The 23,680-nt window shown below is 34.7% G+C and overlaps 3 protein-coding genes and 3 pseudogenes across 3 annotated transcripts; 4 read left to right on the forward strand and 2 right to left on the reverse strand.

Moving 5' to 3' along the window:
• The first annotated feature begins 62 nt into the window (after positions 1–62).
• LOC145578394 (cysteine proteinase inhibitor 1 pseudogene) lies at positions 63–422 on the forward strand (annotated as a pseudogene).
• Positions 423–2,164: 1,742 nt separating this feature from the next.
• LOC145578395 (cysteine proteinase inhibitor 1 pseudogene) lies at positions 2,165–2,518 on the forward strand (annotated as a pseudogene).
• A 2,257-nt stretch (positions 2,519–4,775) lies between these two features.
• On the reverse strand, positions 4,776–7,825 carry LOC145579627 (nucleolar protein 56-like). Its single transcript, XM_081636861.1, has 8 exons — positions 7,491–7,825; positions 6,822–7,027; positions 6,525–6,682; positions 6,244–6,431; positions 5,894–6,146; positions 5,533–5,681; positions 5,300–5,431; positions 4,776–5,188 (listed from the first exon to the last, which is right to left on the reverse strand). Exons 1-8 carry the CDS (start codon positions 7,693–7,695, stop codon positions 4,890–4,892), a joined length of 1,590 nt encoding a protein of 529 aa, XP_081492987.1. The 5' UTR covers positions 7,696–7,825; the 3' UTR covers positions 4,776–4,889.
• A 2,709-nt stretch (positions 7,826–10,534) lies between these two features.
• LOC145579628 (putative MO25-like protein At5g47540) lies at positions 10,535–16,838 on the forward strand. Its single transcript, XM_081636862.1, has 11 exons — positions 10,535–10,913; positions 12,418–12,579; positions 12,792–12,910; positions 13,229–13,303; positions 14,173–14,266; positions 14,564–14,623; positions 15,074–15,142; positions 15,825–15,923; positions 16,053–16,097; positions 16,175–16,277; positions 16,421–16,838. The coding sequence occupies exons 1-11, from the start codon at positions 10,797–10,799 to the stop codon at positions 16,495–16,497; spliced, it is 1,020 nt and encodes a 339-aa protein (XP_081492988.1). The 5' UTR covers positions 10,535–10,796; the 3' UTR covers positions 16,498–16,838.
• A 1,264-nt stretch (positions 16,839–18,102) lies between these two features.
• Positions 18,103–22,456, forward strand: LOC145579629 (inositol monophosphatase). The gene is made up of 12 exons (XM_081636863.1): positions 18,103–18,198; positions 18,310–18,365; positions 18,451–18,501; positions 19,657–19,737; positions 20,150–20,253; positions 20,331–20,415; positions 20,620–20,674; positions 20,755–20,798; positions 21,191–21,259; positions 21,340–21,440; positions 21,578–21,634; positions 22,150–22,456. The coding sequence occupies exons 1-12, from the start codon at positions 18,186–18,188 to the stop codon at positions 22,244–22,246; spliced, it is 813 nt and encodes a 270-aa protein (XP_081492989.1). The 5' UTR covers positions 18,103–18,185; the 3' UTR covers positions 22,247–22,456.
• A 166-nt stretch (positions 22,457–22,622) lies between these two features.
• Positions 22,623–23,454, reverse strand: LOC145578396 (cytochrome b561 and DOMON domain-containing protein At3g25290 pseudogene; annotated as a pseudogene).
• Between the last annotated feature and the right edge of the window lie 226 nt (positions 23,455–23,680).

Raw genomic sequence — 23,680 nt, forward strand, 5'->3', positions numbered from 1 at the left:
CAAGTAAAAAAAAAAAAACATCCAGTATTTCTCTCGTTGTCTCACCTAAAATCTAGAGAAAAATGTCGACCCGCACCACACTCTTGGTTGTTCTCTCTCTTCTCGCCGTGATCATCTCCGTCGCATCGGCAGCAGGGTTGCGCAGCGGCTCAGAAGTCGGCGGGTTCAAGCCGATCGAAAACTTAGGTGATCCTTACGTTCAAGACATCGCAAAATTCGCGGTTAAAAAACATAATGAGCAAGAGGATTCTCATCTCGGAATTGAAAAAATCGTAAAGGGTGAAGAACAGGTTGTCGCCGGTAAAAATTACCGGCTTACGATCGCGGCTAATGATTTTCATTACTACGAGACGGTTGTTTATGATAAGCCATGGGAAAAGTTTAGGAGTCTTACTTATTTTAGGTCCGTTAGCCTTGTTTAATTTAGATTTTTGTTTTGGCGTTTTATTTGGTTCTATTACAAATGTTGTGACAAAAATGTTATGCATGAATATTATGAGTAACATTTTTAATATGGAATGGTAGGAAATGAATTTTGTGTTAATGTTCGTATTTATTTTGTGTGTGGATTTGTTACGGTGAAAATAACAGTTGTTACAACGTAGACAATGTTTAATATCATATGCAGAAATTTGGAGCTTGAATTATTGATTATTTATGGGTTGAGGATTTGGGATGAAAGCACTCCCTCTTTTTTTTTTTTTTTTAAACATTTCGTTTCAACTGAGCACATATGTCGACGTAAAACTTTAGTCAATACGGATTAATACCTTTAATTAGTGTACGAGTATAACATAGATTATAAAAGTTGATATTCGAAAACTATTTAAGGAGACGATTTCAACAAATATTCGCATAACTATATTTTTCTTATTTATAAATCGCTAAAAACATTGGTCATAAGTTAAATTATGTGAATAATACAAATTTAAAAAATCGCATTAGGGGACTTAAATAAAAATAGGAGTAAAATAATTTATATTTGTCTAACTTAGCTAGGTTGCTTTAACATTAGCAAACGATATCTAAACTTAAAATAAACAATTCTTGTGATTTTGATAATTTTGTATCATGAATTAATATACAAATTACAAAATTAGGTTAAAATTTCATCAAATCTAAAAATTAAATCAAATCAGATAAACTAATATAACCGTAACTGTAAATAAAGTTAGGTAAACAAGATGAACAAAACAAGACTAAGTTAAGGCACCACGACCCTAATGGAAAATTAAGGTAAAAAATGGGACAAGGATAGTGCCTTTATCATTTTCCATTTCAGGAAAGGTAACGCCAATAATTAAATGCATACTAATAAAATATTCATCCACTCGTCACTAAAGCCAACACCGCAAAAACTAAGTAGTGTGCAAGCAACAATAGTTTACCGATGGGGGGTCCAAGTCCAACCCATTATTAAGCAAAATACCAAACCATGACCCCATTTTCCTCACCCATCGTTTCATGTGCCAAGTAATCCATTACTCGTACTAATTATTGTACCAAGTTGTCATACAAATATTATTTACTTCCTCCGTTTTTATTTCTTATATTTGTAACACACATTTTTTTTACGATATTTTAAAAAGGAAAATATTATACATAACCCTTAGTGTTATATATAAGCATTAAATTTACACTTGAAAATCGTAAAAAGTTAAAAAATCATAAAAATATAAACACTAATTACACACGTGTTTTTGTCATAAATTTCTAATTTTATACAATTTCCAAAATGGTATTTAATGCTTATATATAGCTCTTAGGGCTACATATAACATTATTCTTTAAAAAATATAAAACTCACACCATCTAATAAATTTAAAATAGAGTTGAGCTTTAAATTAAGGATAATATGACAACTTTTCACCCAAAAAACCTTTACATAATCGATGTTCATATATTTTATAAAAAAACAATTTAACTAAAATGGTAATCCGGTACAACATCCAGACCGCACATTGAATACAATAAAAAAAAAAAAAAAAAATAGGATTGGATTCATCTCCCAAGCGTCCTATCTCCGCGTTCTTCCCTCCCTATAAATAACCCCTTAACCACCACCCACTTCCATCACATTAATCTCATCTATCTTTCTCTCCTCAAATCTAGAAAATTAAAATCTTAAAACTTCCATATTTCTCTCTCCTTAAATCCAGATATAATGTCGAACCGCAACATTCTCTTCATCATTTTCTCTCTCCTTGCCGTAATCTCCGCCGTACCCGCCGCCGGAAGACGTACCGGCGCCGTCCTCGGAGGGTACAAACCGATCAAAGACATCAATGACCCTTATGTTCAAGAAGTCGCCAAATTCGCGGTTGCAAAACACAACGAACAATCGAATTCTCACCTCGGAATTGTCAGAATCATCAAAGGTGAATCGCAGGTTGTCGCCGGAACTAATTACCGGTTTTTAATCGCCGCCGATGATCATCAACAGTATGAAACTGTTGTTTATGATAAGCCATGGCAACATTTTAGGAGTCTTACCTATTTCAAGAAAGTTTCTGCTTAGATTTTTAGTTTTCTATTTTTTGTTTTATCGTGAAATTACGAGTGATCTGAAGAATCAAATGAATAAATGTTGTACACAAAAAAAATGCTTTGATTGATATAGTAGAGTACATGGGAATAAGATGGAATGAATTTGTGTAATTGTTAAATTTGTTTCTATGTAATTTCATTTGTCGTCATTTTTGTGTGTTTTAATTATTTGGGTTATGGTTTTATGTAGTATTCCATGGTAAGGAACTTTTGTGATATAATGATGTATTCAGGATTTGATTTATGGAATAATAAAGAGCTCGTGATTAAATGATATAGTCGTGATTTTATCCGCCTATCATTTTTTTTATCAAGGCAATATAGATGAAGGAGTCGCAGAAATTAGTTCCGTGTCTTTAGATTTGAAGAAAGTGATATAATGATGTAGTCAGGATTTGATTTATGGAATAATAAAGAGTCTCGTGATTAAATGATATAGTCGTGATTTGATCTGCTAATCATTTTTTTTTATCAAGGCAATATAGATGAAGGAGTCGCACAAATTAGTTCCGTGTCTTTAGATTTGAAGAAGAATGATTGAGGATGGAAGTAACCGACATAGGAAGGAAATACTTGCCCAAAATGCTACGTTTTTCCTCGCTCTAATTTGTCTTTTCATGAAAACTTTGGGTAGAAGAAAGTTATGCGGTTAGGATGCTATTTCACACAGTTTTGCGTTTTTTTAGGATTAGGACCTTTTAATACTTCCCCGTCCCTTAATTAGATGGTTACTTTTAGTATTATTCCTCACATAATAGTGAGAAGTAGACATCTAATTAAAGAGTAGAGGGAATATGGAATAAGATTTTCAAAGTTGATGACGATTGTTGTCAATCTTGTTCGAGCTTATGGTTAAGAAATATAAATCGGCATAAATTTTAATTTTTTAAAAAATTGACATAAGCTAAGTTTTAAAGTAATAAATTAAACTAAATTAAGTTGACACAAATCACACAGTAGAACCTAACTAAATAATTTCAGCTAAATTAAGTTGATACTAATCACACCATAACTCATCAAGTCATCAACTATGAGGCTTTCTTTACTAGGAATGTCGTTATAGGGCTTGATGGGTGTTGGTCTTTCCATCTCTATCGATTTTTCGAGTGTTATATAAAGAAACATAAAGTATACTTAATTAATTAATAAGATATATAGATACAAATACATAGTGGGGAGGGTCAAGAATAGGGATGAGGGGAGTACAAACTAAAATCTACCCCTAATCGACACCCCACCATTGGCTCATTAGGGAACCCCCTGTGAAGATAGGTCTCCTATAGTCCTATTTAACCGCCTTATTAACATTTCTACTTCTTATAACATACCACTATACCAGTACAACTCTATATTGAACATTGGCTCTCTCCAAGTTGCTATTTGAGGAGCAAACTTCAAAGATGACAGTTTTTCTTTTTTTTTTTTTTTTGGACTTACTTTATCTCTAACTGTGTGACATGTACGTAAAGAACTATAGTACTTGTTTGGTAAACCTTCAAAGGTGCAGATAATAAAACTTTATGAGAATTTACAAATGGGATGGTTGCTTAGTTAACAAAAATTGAAAATGGAGGAAGTATCAATCATAGGATTAGAATTTCCCACAAAACATAGAAAATATATTACCATCCCCCCTGTTTAATTAGAATTTATTGGAATTTCAAGTAGAATTTGCTTTATACACCCGGGGTTATTTGCTTGTTTAATCAAGTCAACAAATAATATTTTTACTCATTTGTTGGTTGAATGAACAATTGACTCCGGGTGTACAAATGTAATGTAATTTCTGGTTGTAATATAATTTTCCATAGGAATTGACTTCTCAAGTAAATCAAACAAGTCCTAATTAATAGTGTAAAAATTTTTTAGCCCGCATATGGGTAGTTCTTCATCTTGGTGGGGAGACGGTCACCAATGGGCCCTTTCAAGAGCATATTACCAATTTATCATTAAGCATGCTTGCATTTGATAGGACAACGTTAGGTGCTAGCTCAATTGAACAAATGACAAAGGTATGGTTATGTAATTCTGTTTTGCATCATCCATAATCCGAATATTTTAAATAACCTTGACAATATCGGTTAATAAGAACTTTAACTGAGTATTATCAAACATCACATTTAACAATAACTCTTAGCACCAAAAAAGCAATTTACAATAACCCTTTACGATTATCAAAACTTGTAATAATAATAAACAACTCATCAGTTCCTACATTACAATCAAAATAAACAAGGGATAACTACATCCCAAATGGATTAACCATAGATGTAAGCAATTAGACGCTGCAACCAAATCAAAATCTGGCAAACCCAGGTAACAAAACATAACTTTTATCCTGTTCATTCTTTTGACTTCTTCTTTTTCTTCTTGTTCTCACTAACAGCTGATACATCCTCACCATCATCTTTGCTCTTTTTCTTCTTCTTCTTGATAGTTCCATCTTCCTTCTCACCGTTCTCAACAGCAACAGATTCTTCTTGTTCTAATCTCCGCTTTTCTTTCTTCTTTTTCTTTTCAGACTTAGTTTCTTCCAATCCACTACCATTTGTGGCAGCAACATCGTCATCCTTGGATTTCTTTTTCTTACTCTTTTTTACAGCAGAGTCAGGCTGATTATCCAAGTCCATATCATCATCACCTGTGCATGTTTTTAAGCTGAAAGGTTAGTAGCCTGAACAATATCCTCTAACCTCCGGAATCAACTAATTCAATACAATAACATCATACAAGACAAATGTCTGATACTCACCATCCTTTTGGGTTTCAATTGCTGCTTTCATGACATCAATATTTTTCCGAGGTGCAACTCCCTTGTCATAGAAGTCAAGCCTTTCCTCTACTTGTTCACGTAGCTTTTCACCAAAAACAGTAGAGCCCTTCTCTGTATCAATGTTATCATGTATCAAATTCAAGAATCAATTTGCCTCCTCCCAACAGGAATTCAACTTGCAAGCGAGGATATAAGTTGCAACAGGAACTAACCTGAGAAACAGTCAATACGAGAGGCAATGGAACACTTGTTTGCAAGATAACGTGCCATCCGGCCCTTGTTCCGAGAAGATGCCCGCCCAATGAAAGACGAATGGAATATCAGACCATACTTGGGTGTGTTTCCTCGTGTTTTCAGGGCCCTAAACAAAGAGTAACAATTAGAAACATTTCTAATGCACAATGATTCTTCTTACTCGGCAAATATGATGATCACACAAGCTGTAACATCCCATATTTTTCCAAAGGTATAATGTATCAAACTAAAGTGTAAAACCAACCAAACTAGTAGCATCGTACCAAGAATATGCAAAGATGCCAAGAGTACCAAACATCACCAAGGATCAGGAATTACCTGAAGAGTGCTTTCTCAGCACCAAGAATTTGCAGGGTGGAAGAAGGGCACTTTGCCAGATTTGTAAGACTACCAGCATGGGAGATCAATCTTGCTCCGACCATCTCACCAATCAAAGAGGTCAAGTTTGGGGCTATGTCGTTCATTTTTGTGACCAAGTAATCATAAAGCTTCCTCCTATACTCAGAAAGATCCATTACTCTTTGAGCAAATTGCTGGACATTAATCAAGTCAACGGGTGATAATTCTTGTCCTGCAGGAAAGCCAGCATTATTAGGATGAATTTTCCACTTTTGTCATTTTTAAATGCACATGTGAAATAAACTTTGACAAACAATGAGTATATTTACCCATAGATGCTTTAGCAGCTTCAATAATCTCCTTTGCTTTATCCTCATCACCAACAACTTCAGTCAAGGCAGATAGCTTCTCCTCAGACAACTCTGACTTGTTTTCAATATATTTGGCCAGTTTAGCATAAAGATAGTTGTCATTGACTATCTTAACTAGCTCAGGGAAATGCCATGAATACCACTCCCTGCATCAAAGAGGGCAAAGATGATTTTGAAAAGCCCTTAAGTTATTCAAAAGGAAGAAGGCTTCAATGCAATGTAGGTAGCATGTGGCTAACCTTACTCTCATTGAAAATGAGTTAACATCTTTATCAAGGGTGTCAAGCAGAAAGATCGCTTGTATAACCATGTTGTCAACACGATTAACATTGAACTTGACCTTTGCCCTGCTGTAGCTGTGTCCTAAACCCAATTGAGATTTCACTAGATCCCCAGGCTACAAAAAATAAGAAGTGCAAAACATCCTTAAGACAAACATATCTGTAACTAGCAAATTAAAACAAGCTTATCAGAATCTGGGTGCAACTGTGCAAGACAAAGCCTCCAGGGATTTTATAAAGGAAAAAATTCACAACCTTAAGATTCTTGATGTAATGCTCAAAGTGTAATCGAACACCACGGAGAAGCTCCAACATAAATTCATTACTTCTGCAAGAAATGTTAGTCCCTTCAGAGATACTAGCACCAAGTTTAGAGTCTGCTACTCCAACAATAAATTCCTTGGCCTTTGAATTTTGAAAACTTAGCTCTAAGAAATTTCTCAGTTCATCAGTCATAATACCTGTTCAAATGCAATGCATAAATTAGTTCACCTTCAGTTTCAGTCTCCTTATAAACCAAAGCTGACAAACCCATTTCAGCACAAACAAGGTAATTGATGAGCAACAAGCTGGAACTTAAGCCATTTACAACATATGCATAATCTAATCTATGTCACAACTACATTTTCTAAATTTAAAAGCTAAGCTATGTACTCCATATATTACAAATAGAAAATTTAAGAGTTAAGGATTCAACACATGCATTTTCACTGTTATAAATTCAAGCATTTTATGAATGACTCAATAACACAAAACCCATCCCTCAAAAACCAAGCAGCGCATAAAATCAGTTAAGAAAAATCAACAAAAACATACTATAAAATCACACATTTTTCACAATCAAAGCAAAAAACATCAAATTAACACCAACCACAAAAACCCAGAAACAAAACAAAATGAAAATAAAACAGAAAGAAAACCCACCTTCAGAAACAGCATTGCATTGATTAAGAGCATCAAGAGCAGACTCAAAAGGCTGAAAAGCAGTAAGCTTGACAACTTGACCAAAACGATTAAGGTCAGAAACAGAGTTACGAACAGCTTCGGTGTTCTGCCCAATTTCATCTATTCCTTCAGCATTAAACAACCCATACCCGGATGAGGATTCGAATAGCAAATACGTCTTCATTACTACTTTCTCTCTCCTCCTTTTCACTTTCTCTCTCTTCGCCTCTGTTAAACAAGGAAGAAGAAACAGAGAATGGAGGTGGTGGGTTTTGATTTTAGGGTTTAGGGTTTTCGTTTGATGACTGAAGTGGGGGATTGTGCGGAATGAAATTTAGGGTTTTATTATTTTAATTTCTTATTTTAATCCCATTGTAATTGAACTTGTAATTGCTATTTTTCTTATGCTATTTTTTGGAAAATTTATAAGTTGCAGACATTTAAAGTTAGTAATTTGTAAATTGCAGTCATTTAAAAAAAATTGCAAATTATAGCCCAAAATTTCTAATAAATTGTAAATTGTAGCCCGAATCAACTTTTTCATCGGTTTACGTGTCGAAAAGTATTCGGTTAAAGTTTTAAGGGGTCATTTTAGTCCTTAAGGTTCCGAATTGAGATCGGAATTAGCAAAAAAATATTGTAAGTGCCTCGTTTTTACAACAAAAAATAGTTGCCCACAAATCGATACACTATTGTTACGCAAAATGAGGCACTTATGTTATTTTTTTGCTAATTCCGAGCTCAGTTCGAATCTTTAAGAACCAAAATGACCCCTAAAACCTTAACCGAATATTTTTCCACACGTAAACCGATGAACAAGTTGAATCGGGCTGTAATTTACAATTTATAAGAACTTTTGGGCTGCAATTTGCAAATTTTTTTAAAATGGCTGCAAGTTGCAAAATACAAACTTTAAATGGCTGAAATTGACAAATTATCTATATTTTATTTATAACACTAATCAGGTTTTTGACTTTTTAAAACTTTAACCAACTAATTTAATTCGTTATTTAATTTTATTTGCTCTAATTATGAATAATCCTTCATTATTATAGTACTTCTTCAACAATTAAAAAAAATCATTATTATTGTACTACTCCGTATATATAATATGGTATACACGGCCTTTGAAAATATGGATGCAAAAATCACCAATTAGGTTAATGAGCTGATAATATAACTTCAAAAAGTAAGAAAACAAAATTTATAATTCATTAATAGTGTGTACGGTGTGTGATGAGTCAAATTTGAGCTCGTGATATTAATGCGGAGTAATATGGTAAAAGTGTGCTATTTAAAACTAAGTAGAATTGATCATTAGATTTGTTGGTTTTGTACTTGAGAGAAAAATTGAAATACGAAGTACCAAGTAGATAAAACGTGATCAACTTTGCATCTAACTTTTTCCATTTATAACATCGTCATTAGTCATGTACGGAGTATATAGTCAAAATTAAAAGCATGTCAATTAAATGACCTTAATTGACTATGCTTAAAACATCAACCTCCACTTTCACCTCCCACCCATCACCGCACCGGCCAACCACCTCACTGTTCACCTCTCCAAAGCCTATCGCTTTCTTTCACCGCATTCTCTCTCCTCCTTTGAAATTCCTTCAATTTTTTCCATAACAATCATCCACCTTGTTTTGGGTAATTTTTACCCATGCCACATGGACCAACCAGCAGGCGATACTGTCAGCCCAGGATTAGTCCAAACTGGACCTATCCCCCATTTGACACGTGGCGTTCCTAGAGTTTAGGAGAAAAGGCGGCTTTCAGGGCCCAAATCCCGAGAAAGCCGTAATTCGGCGCAGCCCATTAGAATTAGGTCAGAGTGACCTAATCAGGGGCACATTTATCGATGACGTTATAAATAGGGAGATTCCCCTCATTTTGGGGACATCTACATTCATTTATTACACTACCCTACGTTCCCTCTCATTAGAGAAAATACCTGATCTTGGAATCCGAGAAGATTTCACTTATACCTTTCCGCACTTTTTACATTCTCCCACACGTTCTAACTTGATCGTCAGAGGCGGAGCTCCAACCAACCGGAGTCTTCGTGTTTTGCAAGTACAGAGCGCGTCGGACCAGTTTTCAAGCTGTAACTCTCCCAAGGGACAAAAGAACCCAAAACACACCTCACCACACATCGATCTATACTCTCTCTTTTGCTCTTTCAGGTCAAGTAAGGAGGTTGGTGGTTAGGGATTTAGGTCAAGAATGGTTAGGGGTGGGTTTTGGGCCAAGTAGGAGGGAGGCCGGGGTAGGGGTTACGGGTCGAGTGGGAGGGGAGGGGTTGGGGTTTTGTACTGGTGATGTTAATGGAGGTGGAGGTGTTGGAGGAGGTATTAATGGGAGCATTATTGCCTTTTTCATGCTTTTCACTGCCCATAGTTTAGTCTTAAGCCAAATTAGCCTAATTAAGGCCATTTTTGTGGAAAAAAAGTCATTTTGTATAATAATAATAAAAAAAAGAAGAACACCATTTACGTGGAATAAAAAGTGTGGGGCTATCTTTATAATTTTTTCTAAATTTTAATGTATTTTGTCAATTGATAAAAAAAAATGGGATCGACATGTGCTACCGTGATGTGTTCATGTCAAATTCTGAATATATTTATTGGTGTGGAGAAAATCGCAAGAGGAAGTGATTCAAACGAGATTTTGATTCCAGATTTTGAGTACATCTTTCAAAACTTTAACCAATTAAATTAGTTGATTATCTATCAACTTTAAATATGATGTACATACACGACTCATGGCCAACCAATATTTCCTTACACGAGTTGCATCATGCTTAGTTTATGTGAAGTCGGACTATTTTGTGTTAACGTATCGTCTAATTGTCTTTCTCTATCCAATCATACCACCCCGATCCATGCGTAACTCTATTGTAAAATTCGTAGTAAGTTAGTGTGCTAAGATGAGAAGTACTTGTCCAATAAAAAAATGGGGTTTGATTGGGGTTGGGGTGGTTGACCACCATAAAATATCAAAAGAAGGGAAAATCCCTCAAATATCCTTCCTTTTCCTTTCATGTGCAAACACAAGATATGCGACAAAAAATTAACTCCGATTGATGATAAAAAGAGATATACTCGTATTATTATTACATATACTTGTATGTATCCTTTTTGGTTTCAATGCACCACTGATTATCTTGATCGATTGCAACCACAAACCCTAGGAGAGAGAATATCCTAGTACAAATTTGGGGATTTCCCAGATTCATTCAACTCCATTTCAATTTTTCAAAGTTTTGAAGAACTTGAAACGATGAAGGGTCTTTTTAAATCCAAGCCACGAACTCCGGCGGAGATTGTCCGTCTTACCCGTGATCTCCTCGTTCAATTTGATATGGGTAGTGTTCGTGAAAGCAAGCGCGAAGAGAAGGTATATTTCGATTTTTTTTTAAAAAAAATTTTTGGTTGATTTTTGTTTGATCATCCGTTAATTGATGAGAAAAATCTTTATTTTTATGATTGATCATATGTAGATATTGAGAAAATTGATTTAAGATTGATCAGTAATTTTCTGGTTGATTTGTAAATTTTTTTGTTTGTTAGTAGCAGAAATTTTGTTGGATTTAAATAACATTAATTTATTGTTTTATGTTTTTCTTGATCAAATTGATATGCAATATTGTATTTGTCTCGTTGAATTTATTATTTCTGTTATAATTTTGATTGAATCAGCTTAAATTTTTAATTTTTAATTTGAGTTCGTACTGTATGGCAGTATTTAGGATCTTAAATTTTACGATTTGATTTTTTATGCTGATTTTTGTGCAAAACGTTTGAAAGTTTGGACCTTTTTCGCTTTTTGTCTTGTATTTAGGTCAGTCAAGTTGGCCCTAGGATGTAAAAGTTGTCTAGAAAAGTCAGCAATACCAATTTATGCAATTATCTTAAAGCTGTTGCTCTGTTTATCCGATACACTGTCAATGGCTTTCGGTTTTGTAATTCACTTGTATATTTGTTGTGTAACTTCGTAGGTGATTGGATTTGTTCACTTAGATTCCTTATGATTAGGTTTGTGAGTAGTCTTAGACTCGTAGTGGAGTCATGGAGGGGGTTTTATTGATCTAGGGACACATGTATCACTAATTGTGAGATTGAAGTGTTTTCAATCACGATATCTTGACTGAAAATTATTTCCTGTAAATGTTTTATTTGATGTGTATATAGAATTGTAGATCATATGGGCCCTTCTATCATCTCTTTTCCAGCAATTCTGATATGAAGTTCAAAATTTTGAGTCTTTGTTTATCCCAGGCTCGTGGTTGTTATCTTGGAAATCTACCAAAGATTCACTAAGTTATGAATTTGGATTGCAATAGACTAAATTAAAAATGGCACATTAATTGTGCGCACTTCGTATTTATTGTGATTTGTGAAGTAGTAGATTTGTAGATGATCATTACGTATAAGATTAAGGCTCAAAAGTGATGCTTTACTTATGAATGCTGCTTGCCTTTTTCTTTTGTCTTCTATTTACTGCTTTATCATGTTATTTGGATCATTTTTTCTATATTTTACTAGAATGCACCTGTGATAATCGGGAATTTATCAATTTATGAAGGAAATCATTGTTAAAAATTCCTTTAATTCGCTATTGGAATCTTCTGAAATTATCTCGGTGATTGATTGGTATTTGAATATATTTTCCCTTTTTCTTGCATGATTGGTATGTTACCAAAAGTGTAATAAACTTGGTTGCCTTTTATGTGGTATGACGTGGTGGTTGATGTGGCACTGTGAGAGGAGCTTATATTCTCGTCTCGTCAATCCCCACTTTATTTTAATAATATAGATTTCGAGCTATTTCTTATATGGAGTTTTAACCCACTTTCTGAGGTATTAAGTACCAACTTATTGTTTGCACATTTCTCCTCCAGATGGTAGAGCTAAGCAAGTACATACGAGAATTGAAATGTGTTTTATATGGAAATAGCGAAGCAGAGCCAGTTGCCGAGTCTTGCACACAGCTGACCCAAGAGTTCTTCAAAGAGAACACATTACGTTTGCTTATCAATTGTCTTCCCAAATTGAACCTGGAGGTATGTCATGTGTCTTCTTGTTGGATGGAAAATTTGGTCACTTGTGTATTTCCCAGCTCCATTGAAACTTTTGCCATTTGGGGTTCAAATGTTCAATAATGCCCAAGTTTCACTTGATGAGATTACTACTCGGACACCTGCTGCTTTCATTTTTAGGATTGTTCCTCACTGCCCCTTGGTTTTGCTAATTTTTTAAGGGTAATCTTTTGTAGGCTCGCAAAGATGCCACTCAAATCGTTGCTAATTTGCAAAGGCAACAAGTTCAATCTCGTTTGATTGCATCTGATTACCTGGAAAGAAACATAGATCTGATGGACATTCTGATGACAGGGTATGTTATTGGGATGAGAGAATGGAAACCAATACTTTTGAAACTTCCTGTAGTGTGTGATAATTTTGTCTTGTTCGGGTTTATTTTCCAACTCTTTGCATAATGTATCATATAAGTATTATATCTACTTTGGGTGATTAGACTGTGCGCAAAATTGTTTCTTATCTGTGATTGTTTCTTGGAATTTTGTAATTGTTTAAGGTTTAGTAAATTTAATGAGTTACTCTTAATAATATCATGAAAGGATTTCCTTTGTAATTTAAACCTAGTTTATGATTCCTGATTCTTGTCTGAATACTTAGTGTACTTATTGTGCAGGTATGAGAATACGGACATGGCCCTTCATTATGGTTCCATGTTGAGGGAGTGCATACGTCATCAAGTTGTGGCCAAGTGAGTTCTTTAGTAATGATTGTTCAGTTCCATTGAAGAAAAAATCTTCCTTAGTTCTTGGCTCAGAGTTGACTTTGCTTTATATTAGAAACATCTTTCGCTCCATTATTGAATCTTCCGTTTTCATGTTTTCCTTGACTTTCTTCAATCCCCATTTGAGCGACATGTTATATTTATGATCTCCTATAATACTTGGTAACAATTAATTATATGATAGCATAATATCTTACTTGCCAAAACTGCTATTCATGAGCAACTTTTATATTTACAACCTCCATTTCAATTTATTTGCAACGTTTACCATAAATGGACACTACAAATTACTACCTCCGTTTTTTTTAGTTGACACGTATTCCTTTTTAGGAAGTTATTTTTTAGTTGACACTTTTCCTTTTGGGGTAAATTTTTTACCTTGTATTTTCAAGCTACCCCACTTGCTTTATGATTCTCTCTCACTCTATCTCCTCTCCTTAATATATGTGCCTAAATCAAACGCGTCAACTAAATAGAAACGGAGGAAGTATTTGCGACAAATGTTTTCTTTCCTTTTTTAATTTTCATTTCTTTCTATCTCTCCTCATCACATGCAACTTTATTTTCTCTCTCCATTTATCACTGACAAACAAATTTTACCTAAAACTAGTTGATGTCACATCGTTGCTAATAAATTGAAACGGAGGTAGTATTTATCTTCCCAGACCAAAAGCTCCCCCCTTGAAATTTGTCTCTAATGGACATAATTGACTTTATTTACCTTCATGTGGACATTGTTTCGTTTGGATGATTAGTCTGCCATCATTAAATTTTCTATGTCATGACTCATGATTATCTATCATTAAAATTCATGCATTATCTGTTATTCTTTACAGATATGTATTGGAATCAGAGCATTTGAAGAAGTTCTTTGAATTCATTCAGCTCCCAAATTTTGACATTGCTGCTGATGCTGCTGCAACTTTTAAGGTTGGGCATTTTTCTCTACGTAGATCCTTTCTTTCTTACTATCTGATCGCCAGAATGAATATGGTTTCTTTATGACGGTTTTATAAAATTGGGATATCTTGTGTCTTACTGTCTTGTCTCAAAATTCAAGGAAAGCTTCAGGTACAGGTCATTGTGTATGCTACACATGTGCTATGTGCACCTGAAGTTCTTTTAGATCTTGGTTATATTTCTTATTTACTTATCTATGTCCTAGCTAAACTTTAGTTATATGTCAAGTATGCTACAGTTTTTAACACTGTTATGGCCATGATGCAGGAACTCTTGACCAGGCATAAATCCACTGTAGCTGAGTTTCTTACTAAGAACTATGATTGGGTAAGACATTATACTTCTCTTTCTTTTTGAATATTGGTTGTAAAAATGGCCAGAAACTATGTTACTACATACCATGTACCTTAATATGAACTATAACACAAGTTAGATCAGTGTTATGTTATTTGTTAATCCTCTTATGAATCAATAACAGCATATTACATGATAATGGTACATTTTGGCTTAATTTATGTCTAGTACCCTATGTTGTACTAGTGAATTAAGTAACAATGAGGTGAATATGAGGAATAGTTTCTAGTTTGAGAATCTTGCAAACATAGAATTAGTGTTGGGAGATCATGGGCTTATTGAGTTCAAAGTCTCTGAAAGGAAGTCTTTGGAGTTGCCTTATCTTACGTTGTTTGATTTAGTTGTTTTCATCACTTTATTCATCTATTTTAATTGAGTTTCTTCAGTGTGATACTGATTTTCTGAGTTCATTACATGTTCCAGTTTTTTGCAGAGTATAACTCAAAATTGCTGGAATCTACCAACTACATTACCAGAAGACAAGCAGTCAAGGTATTTATAATGGAATCAGTAATTACTTAAGGGGGCATTTGGTTCGCAGAGTGGTATGGGTTTGGAATTAGGAATGGGGTTAAGGTGGTATCAAGTTGGAACTTGATACTTAATAGCATGTGTTTGGTTCAATTCTGGAATGAAATCTCTCACTATTCCCTCCTTTTATTTGATATTTAAGGGAATGAAGCCCCCTATGGTTTCTAAACCCCATACCTCATGGGTTTGAGGTATGGGTTTAAAATTCATACTTTTGACAACCAAACATATGGTATGGGTTTTAGTCATTCTAAGTCCATACCTCTTACCTATATTCCGCGAACCAAACGCCCCCTAGGTAGTTTTGTGGTTACACAAGAAACATAACTGCCTGTGAAGTTGTAAATTGGGGAAATTTGAGTTCCACTTCTCCTGAAAGGCCAAAAAGGGAATGGTTTTAAGGAGTAGAACGCATAGGAATTGCTAGTTCTTTGAACGTGTAATTTTCTAAGATGTAATTCCTAAGATCAACCAAATGTGAAATGACCACTAGTATTTTTTCATAATTTAGTCTACTTTTTCTTGTGAATTTGTGTTATCATTTGATACATAATGTGGTAAAATTTTCTTTTCCAGGATTGGTTGAGTGCTAATTTAATTGTTGCCACCATGTATTTGCTGATTCTATTTTCGTGTCTTTCAGCTCTTGGGAGACATGTTACTTGATCGTAGCAATTCTGCAACCATGACGAAATATGTGTGCTCCAGGGATAATCTACGGATACTTATGAATCTTCTAAGGGTAATTAATACTTGTTACTTGGCTGGAGCAATGTATTGACACAAATCTGTTATTTGGAGTCTTTGTGAATGTTTCATGATCCTATAGCCTTGTTAGTGTATACCCTCAACTTTTATTGTGATGATACAGGAGTCGAGCAAGACCATCCAGATAGAAGCTTTTCATGTTTTCAAGGTTGGTTTCAGCAATTTCACATTCTGATTATGAGTATCTGCTTTGACTGTGTTTGATCTGTTGTGTTTTCCAAACAGCTATTTGCTGCAAACCAAAACAAGCCAGCTGACATCGCTAACATTCTTGTTGCAAACAAGAGCAAGCTTCTTCGATTACTAGGCGAGCTCAAGACTGATAAAGGTATTTTTACAAACTTCTCTCCTTCCCTGAAGTTGGTATGTTGACCATGTTCCATTCAGATCTTGGATCTGTTTTTCACAAGGACGGCTATTATTTTAAATTACCTTCCTGATTTCTGATTTATGGATTTGATGATTTTGTAGAGGATCAACAATTTGATGCAGACAAGGCTCAAGTCATGCAGGAAATCGCTTCTCTTGAACCCAAAGAGCTTGCATAAGCTATTTTTATTGTTGTGTATTATCATTTTCCATTGTATCCCTGGCTCTTTTTATCCTCCCCTTGAGCCCTTTTTCCAAAGCATAAACCTGTGGATTTAGCAGCACCGTGGTGTCCTCCGTTTGGCACCAGTATCTAATCGTTTACTGCCCTTTTTTTTATTCACCCTTTTCCCTTGATCCACAGATGTTAATTAGAAGGTAGCTTCCAGTTCTCAATATCTTCTAATTTTGAGTTATTTGAGAACATCCTTTGTAAAAAAAAAAAACGTTAAAGGTAAATATGGTTGATTTGACAAGTTCAAAGTGCAATACATCTTTCTGTGTGGCTTCTTCTATGTCATTTTTCTGTTGATTTCCTTTCTAATACCCATAACTTGGATTTGTCTCGTATCTTTTACTGTACATGCTTATATACCAAGACTGAGTTCGATGCATTGGCTGATTGACTAATACTTAGACGATAAACAACTGACAATGATATATTAATTGTATACTAAACGGTTTAGGGAGCAAATGTTTAGTCTAAACCTTTAGTTTAAGGCGTATTTAGGACCATTCACTCGCTATTAGTTGCCTAATTTTAACGAACCGTCTCTATGGCTTTGAAAAGATTATAGTGAGAGAATAATTCTGGTGTACGTAGTTGAAGATGCGTTTCATGAGGAGATAGAAGATTGAGCCGTGTGAAGTCACGGATTTAAAAAATGCAAAGCAGCATATTATTTGCAGATAGGCATATTCCAGGGGCTTGGTGGGGGTTATTCCATGTTCCATGTTATGGCTCTTTTGCATCTCAAAACTTCTGACCTTTTTCTGAAAAACAAAGAAAATGGGGAATTAAAAAATGAGAGGAAAATAAAGAATTGAATAAAGTACTACTTGGAGGAACTAATGACCAAATGGGCGGTAATCCCTTCAAGTAGAAGTAGATAAATGCAATGGCCATTTTCATTCTTTACGCCCTTGCAAGGGTTTGGTTCATGCCTATACGATTAGAGATGCAGTTGTTAACTTCTTTGAGCTATTTTTCAGCATTTTAGTAACTATGGAGTATATCTTAGTGTTATTATTTTTTAAACGACTTAATTTAGTTGCCCTATTTTCCATATTAATATCTTTAGAACATAATCTATTATCTCCCGTATTAAGTACTCCGTACTAGTTTCTAATAATCGATACTCGTAGGACTTAGATTATATCTAGTTATTTAAATTATAATACTCCAAGTCGGATTTTAAAAAAAAAAAAGCGCAAAACAAAGTACAGAGTTGCAAATAAAAAAGGACGAAAATAAAACGGACGTAAATCTAACGTTGCGATTAAAAAAAACAAGAAGTATATACCATGATTTTTTTATAAAGTAAGATGAAAAATCCTACTAAAGCGATACCTCTCATAGATTTAGCTAGTTAAGCTCTACAGGTCGACGTTTGAGAGTAGAGGAAAAAGGTAAGGCAATTCCCCTACTCCCGAGCATTTTGTAGTTGGTGGGGCTCGAACTTAAGGTGAATTCCCCGCCAACTCCACCGAGTGATAAAGTATAGCATGAGCCCATCCCGCTTTGTGAAACAAAACAAAGGGAGTATAAATAGATCACTGAGTCAGACACTAATACCAGAAGGATCTAAAGCTCGCAGCATCAGCCATCACATAACCATTCACAAGACTCCCTTGTAAATTCAGAAAAATGGCTACCAATGGTATTTCCTCCTATAATTAAACAAAATTCAGTTGTAATTTCAATGAATTTCCTTAAATTTGCTCAAAGTCTTTAACTTTATTAATTTTGGGTGTTAAATTATGTTTAATAGAGCAACTTTCAAAGTTCCTTGCGACTGCTGTTGATGCTGCCAAGAAAGCTGGCGAAGTATCTCTCTCTTTCTCTACAATTTGCATGTTTTTTTTAATCAATTTAAAAAGTGGGATTTTTTAAATTTTTGTTCATATTACAGGTAATTCGGAACGGATTTTATCAAACCAAAAATGTGGAGCACAAAGGCCAGGTTAATCTAAATCTACTTTGAGATTCTGGGTTGTTTTTAATTTTTGTGAATGTTTATTTCTGATTTTTCACATATTTAGTATAGATTCAGTTAAATTGTAAGAAATTATGAATGTTCTGCCAAACTGTGATTTTTTTTTTGGTGATGTAGCATTGGCATTTTCCCTATCTAAATTGATAGATTGGAATGAATTGAGCTCTGGTTAATGGACTTTTTTCGATTAAATTGGTGTGTATATAGACATGTAATAATCTGTAGTGTTTTTCTTGGAATATTGGAATTTCAGGCATTTGTAGTCTTAGGAATGATGTTGAAGATAACGTAATCCTTTAATTTTACTGGATTAATCTGATTATCTTTCTTAATTTCCCCTGATTACCGCCATTAGATAAGCAATTTCCCTATAATCATGAGATAAGCTCGAATTTATGAGCTATGCTTTGTAAAAAAATCTAAAATGAAAAGTTAAACAATGAAGTGGAAAAAATAATGTAATTATATTAGTTTAAATCATGCTGAGGCCAATGCCTTATTTTTTTTACAATGACAATTGTTGTAGATTTTAGTCTAGTGACTAACTAAAGAATCTATGATCTGGTGGTTTTGTAGGCAGTGAGAGAAGGGTTGAAATTCCTTTTATTTCAATGCTACATTCATTCAATGTATACCATGAACTTTGCTCGGAGTTTGGGGGGAAAACTCCTTAAGCTGGCAGGAATGTCGTGGATATACACCTTGCCTTGGGGATAAATCAGTGTAACCCAGAATGTGGTAATTGGTTGGCAATTAAAATGGGCTCATGAATGTACTAACACTTTAGTACTACCATTTACCAATGTGCACGTTCCCAAATGTGGCCTTTTGGGCATGGTGAGACGGTGTATAATGTACATGTCTGCTTGTGCATAATGTCTTGTGTTTCGGTTAGCGGGTCTATAATCTTGCTATGTAATGTCTTGTGTTTCGGTTAGTGGGTCTATAATCTTGCTATGTAATGTCTTGTGTTTCGGTTAGTGGGTCTATAATCTTGCTGTGTAATGTAGACGGTATAGGAAGAGTTATTCATTAGAATCAGAGGAATTGGATTGGCTGACTGATGTTAGCGGCTCAATTTAGCAATTCACTATTTAATCGTGGGATAACTTGTCCAAGCAGGTGGATTTGGTGACAGAAACTGACAAGGCATGCGAAGAGCTTGTCTTCAATCATCTCAAGCAATTTTACCCTGATCATAAGGTTTTTCCTTTTTCTGGTTCTCCTTGTTTCCCCTCCTCTGAATGCCTTATGTTGATTGCAGAACCTAATTGTAATAGACTGATAATACTCACGCTAATAATAGCAGTAAAATAAAGGAGAAAGCTTGGAAATTTGATTAAAGATTATTGGTTTCTTACAAATGGTAGTAGTAGGTTTAGCCTACAAAGCTCAAATTAGTGACTTGAGGTCACAACTTTCCTAATAGTGACTTAAAGTCACAACTCTCCTAAGGAATCACTCCAAAATTCTGCCTACCTTCTCCTTTTCCCCCTCTATCTATTTATACTAAAGCTAAGGACTATAAACCTAATAATACTAGACTTCCCAAATTGCCCCTTCTAAGATTAGTCTATTACACTAATCTATCATATATTTTATTTTTTTATTTCAGTTCATTGGTGAAGAAACTACGGCTGCCTATGGTGCTACAGAGCTGACAGATGATCCTACATGGATCGTTGATCCACTTGACGGGACAACTAATTTTGTGCATGGGTAACTAGTTACAACCTTTAACTTTCTTGCTTAAGTTGATTCTTTCTAAGTTTAATTGTATCCCTTGCTAATCTCAGGTTCCCATTTGTGTGTGTCTCTATTGGTCTCACCATCGGAAAAGTCCCAACTGTCGGTGTTGTATATAATCCAATTATGAATGAGGTGAGAACCGCCAATCCTTGAAATTTATAGTGCGGTTAAGACTGTGTGAGTCGGTTGAACATTGTAAGAAATCACAATTGACCTTTGTATGTCCTTCTGACCACTCTACGCAGGAAGTTTTTCTTTCTTTGTAATATAGTAGTTGAAGTTCAGATCAGAAGTTGTGTAAGTTTATGAACTGACATTTGGCTTTTGGCTTTTTAGCTTTTCACCGGTGTCCGAGGGCAAGGGGCTTTTCTGAATGGAAAACCCATACAAGGTTTGTGTAACTAATTCAGTTGCTAGCTTCTTGATTTCGTGACTTTCTTATTCAGAACCTTATTTCACACCTTCTTGCAGTTTCTTCAAAAGATGAGCTTGTCAATTGTCTCCTTGCTACAGAGGTATTTAAAAAGATATTTTTCATTTATTTTTGGAAATTGATGTATACAGCACTAAGAGCTAAAAAGCTAAATGCTTATTTACAACCCTAAGGTTTGTATATAACATTACCATTGATTTGTACTTTTAAATTACAAATTTTCCTAGTGATTTCATAATTACTTGTGATAATTTAGGATCATCAGTGTTTCTTTTCAATTTCTCTGTTCTGTTTGCCCGGTCTTGTTAACTTTCTATCTTCGAGAACAATTATATATATATGAAGTGGGTTTTAGAAATACTTCTTGCATCGTGTTTCCTGAGTTTGATTCTTGCAATTCATTATTGCCTTATTCTTCTCAAGATTATCTTATAAAATTCAACTTATGATTGTTTATTCCATTTGTTGGATCAGACTGGCACAAAGCGTGATAAAGCCACTGTTGATACCACAACAAATCGAATTAATTCATTGCTTTTCAAGGTATAGATCTGAATTATGTATTGTTGTATATGGAGAAATGAGCATTTTGTGTAAGCTAAATAAATTTCTCCTGTAATCAGGTGAGATCTGTACGAATGTCAGGCTCTTGTGCACTGAACTTATGCGGTATAGCTTGCGGAAGGCTTGATCTTTTCTATGAGTCTGGATATGGGGGTGCATGGTATAAAATCTTGTCTTGTCCATGCTTCTTATCTATCATATTATATTCAAAGGCCTGTCTTTACTCTATTAGGATTAGCAATGCTGAATATTTATGGAAAAAGGTGCGCATGTTTTAACTATTTTTCCTTGTGTCAGGGATGTGGCAGCTGGTATCGTAATTGTTGAAGAGGCTGGAGGCCGTGTTTTTGATCCGTAAGATACAAACTTGTCGTGTTAAAAGTTTTGCATTTCTTGTTATTTCTTTTGTTTTGTTGATTTTCTTTTTGTCATTTAACTTTAATATAAACCATAGATCATGTTAACAAAGATGTGTTGGTCCTTACCATAAGGAATGTTGACCAGCTTATGCTTGTGTTGAAAATCTAAAGCTAAAGATGTGTTTAGTTCTCGTAATTAGTACACCTTCAATCCTAATTAATACTTCGTAGTTCATAGGCCACATTTGATTTGGAGTAATTTTAAGCTAAAATGTAACATCTAATCTTCACTAATAAAATTCTTGTATCTCCGTCATGCCAATGCTGTATGTACATTGAAATCTTATAGAGGTATTAGGGTAATATGAGAAAGCTCAAAAATTCACTTACTTTTTTGTAAAGTGCTTTATTAAATTGAGACTGACGACTAAAATTAGATAGCAGCCTATCATTTTCAGACAGAGATAGCGAGTAATTGATTTATAGTGGTTGCTGTTGTTTTAATTTCAGGTCTGGTAAAGATCATGATATAACAGTCTCGCGAATAGCTGCTTCAAACCCCCTTATTAAGGATTCATTTACTGAGGCTTTCCGACAAGTTGAATGAGAGAACAAGCTAGCAAAACATGAACAATACATTTATTCTACAAACTGGTGTTGCACCTTTCTGTCAACACCGGCATTTGGTATGGTCATTTTTTCCCCTTTGAGCATTTGATAACTGTTAATTCTTATTGTTTACAGTCCAATTTCTAATCAATGTTCCTAATGTATTGAAACCGTTAAGAATCCTAAAGAAAAGAGTATGTCGTACCTTTTAGCTCTTCGTCTCCTACTGATATATCCTCTCTGCATTGCATATATCCTTTCTCTAACCATACAATTTCGCCTCCAAAAGAGAAAATATTCTGCTAAAGTATAAAGAAGGCACGTGTTTGAGATAAATATAACTCAATGTACACGTTCGTGCTTCATGGGCCTTGTTAATGACTGCTGCTGTTTTGGCTTGCTGCAACCTTGGTCTTCTTACTTTTCTTAAGTATTTCCAATACTAACGCAACCACTCCCCATGGTGCAAGCACACCAAAGATAGCGGCCCTCGCATCTATACCAGGTTTGAGGATAGTGAGACCCAAGCTTATGTTGAATAGGCCGAGGATTACCGTTACTCTCCCAACTAAGTGGTGGTACTTGCTCCAGTAGGATCTGTACATGTGGTCCTTATGTGGTCTAAGCACAAGTGCAGATACCTGAAGATTATAGATTCAAAACACGAAACATGAGTACTCCTTTGATCCCTAAAATTTAAAGACCGGTGTCTATCCTAGCACATATCAAACTAATGGGTACTCTATAGTGAAGTGTTATTTCATTAAAAAGTGTTGCAATTATTTTGAAAGTAACGAAAAAGATAGAGTTGTACTCGTAATTACTCTGTTGAACGGTGCATACACGTATGTATAGTACCTGAAACGTGGCCATACAAAAGAGGGCAGTCCCGATCTGTTTATGATCGGCAAAATGTCTTAGGCCTTGGATGCTATTAAGTTTGAGACCAATGGCCCAGCCTGTAGCACCAAGAATGTATGCTGGGATTTGGCACCCAATATGAAGATAAAACCAAGTTGAGTCATCTTTTGGGAAAAATTCCTTGTAATGTCTTGCTATCATAATTCCCAAAGGCATCAATATTCCCCAGCCAATTATATTTAAAATACATGCGCCTGAAATTGAAGTTATGTTTGCATGAATAAAAAGAGTAGTGTATAACTTTTACTTGCTACCATAAATCCCAAAGGCATCAGGATTCCTCATCGTTTTTTATTTTTATTTTTCGTTTTTCTTGAAAACTGAAAATAAAAATGAAAATCAGACATTGTAGTTTCCACTTTTCTATTGCCGTCAATGTTAAGTTCATTATACAATCTATATATGACTTAAAATTTAAAACCCAATTTATCTCTTGTGTTATCGCATTTTCTTGTTATATTATGAAAAACCAGTCTGTACTTATCATAATTTTTATGTTCTTGTTTCCAAT

Source organism: Chenopodium album, chromosome 14 (genome assembly GCF_948465745.1).
Source record: "Chenopodium album chromosome 14, dcCheAlbu1.1, whole genome shotgun sequence".
Taxonomy (NCBI): Eukaryota; Viridiplantae; Streptophyta; class Magnoliopsida; order Caryophyllales; family Amaranthaceae; genus Chenopodium; species Chenopodium album.

What these genes read in the sequence shown, in the direction of transcription:
- LOC145579627 (XM_081636861.1), bottom strand. Translation starts at nt 7,695, where the DNA reads ATGAAGACGTATTTGCTATTCGAATCCTCATCCGGGTATGGGTTGTTT. An exon ending in GCTGAGAAAGCACTCTTCAG is followed by an intron (nt 5,682 to 5,893) that starts GTAATTCCTGAT and finishes CTCTTTGTTTAG; the next exon opens with GGCCCTGAAAACACGAGGAA. An exon ending in AATTGAAACCCAAAAGGATG is followed by an intron (nt 5,189 to 5,299) that starts GTGAGTATCAGA and finishes AAACATGCACAG; the next exon opens with GTGATGATGATATGGACTTG.
- LOC145579628 (XM_081636862.1), top strand. Translation starts at nt 10,797, where the DNA reads ATGAAGGGTCTTTTTAAATCCAAGCCACGAACTCCGGCGGAGATTGTC. An exon ending in TTCCCAAATTGAACCTGGAG is followed by an intron (nt 12,580 to 12,791) that starts GTATGTCATGTG and finishes AATCTTTTGTAG; the next exon opens with GCTCGCAAAGATGCCACTCA. An exon ending in ATGCTGCTGCAACTTTTAAG is followed by an intron (nt 14,267 to 14,563) that starts GTTGGGCATTTT and finishes GCCATGATGCAG; the next exon opens with GAACTCTTGACCAGGCATAA.
- LOC145579629 (XM_081636863.1), top strand. An exon ending in ACAACTAATTTTGTGCATGG is followed by an intron (nt 20,254 to 20,330) that starts GTAACTAGTTAC and finishes TGCTAATCTCAG; the next exon opens with GTTCCCATTTGTGTGTGTCT. An exon ending in TCTGGATATGGGGGTGCATG is followed by an intron (nt 21,441 to 21,577) that starts GTATAAAATCTT and finishes TCCTTGTGTCAG; the next exon opens with GGATGTGGCAGCTGGTATCG.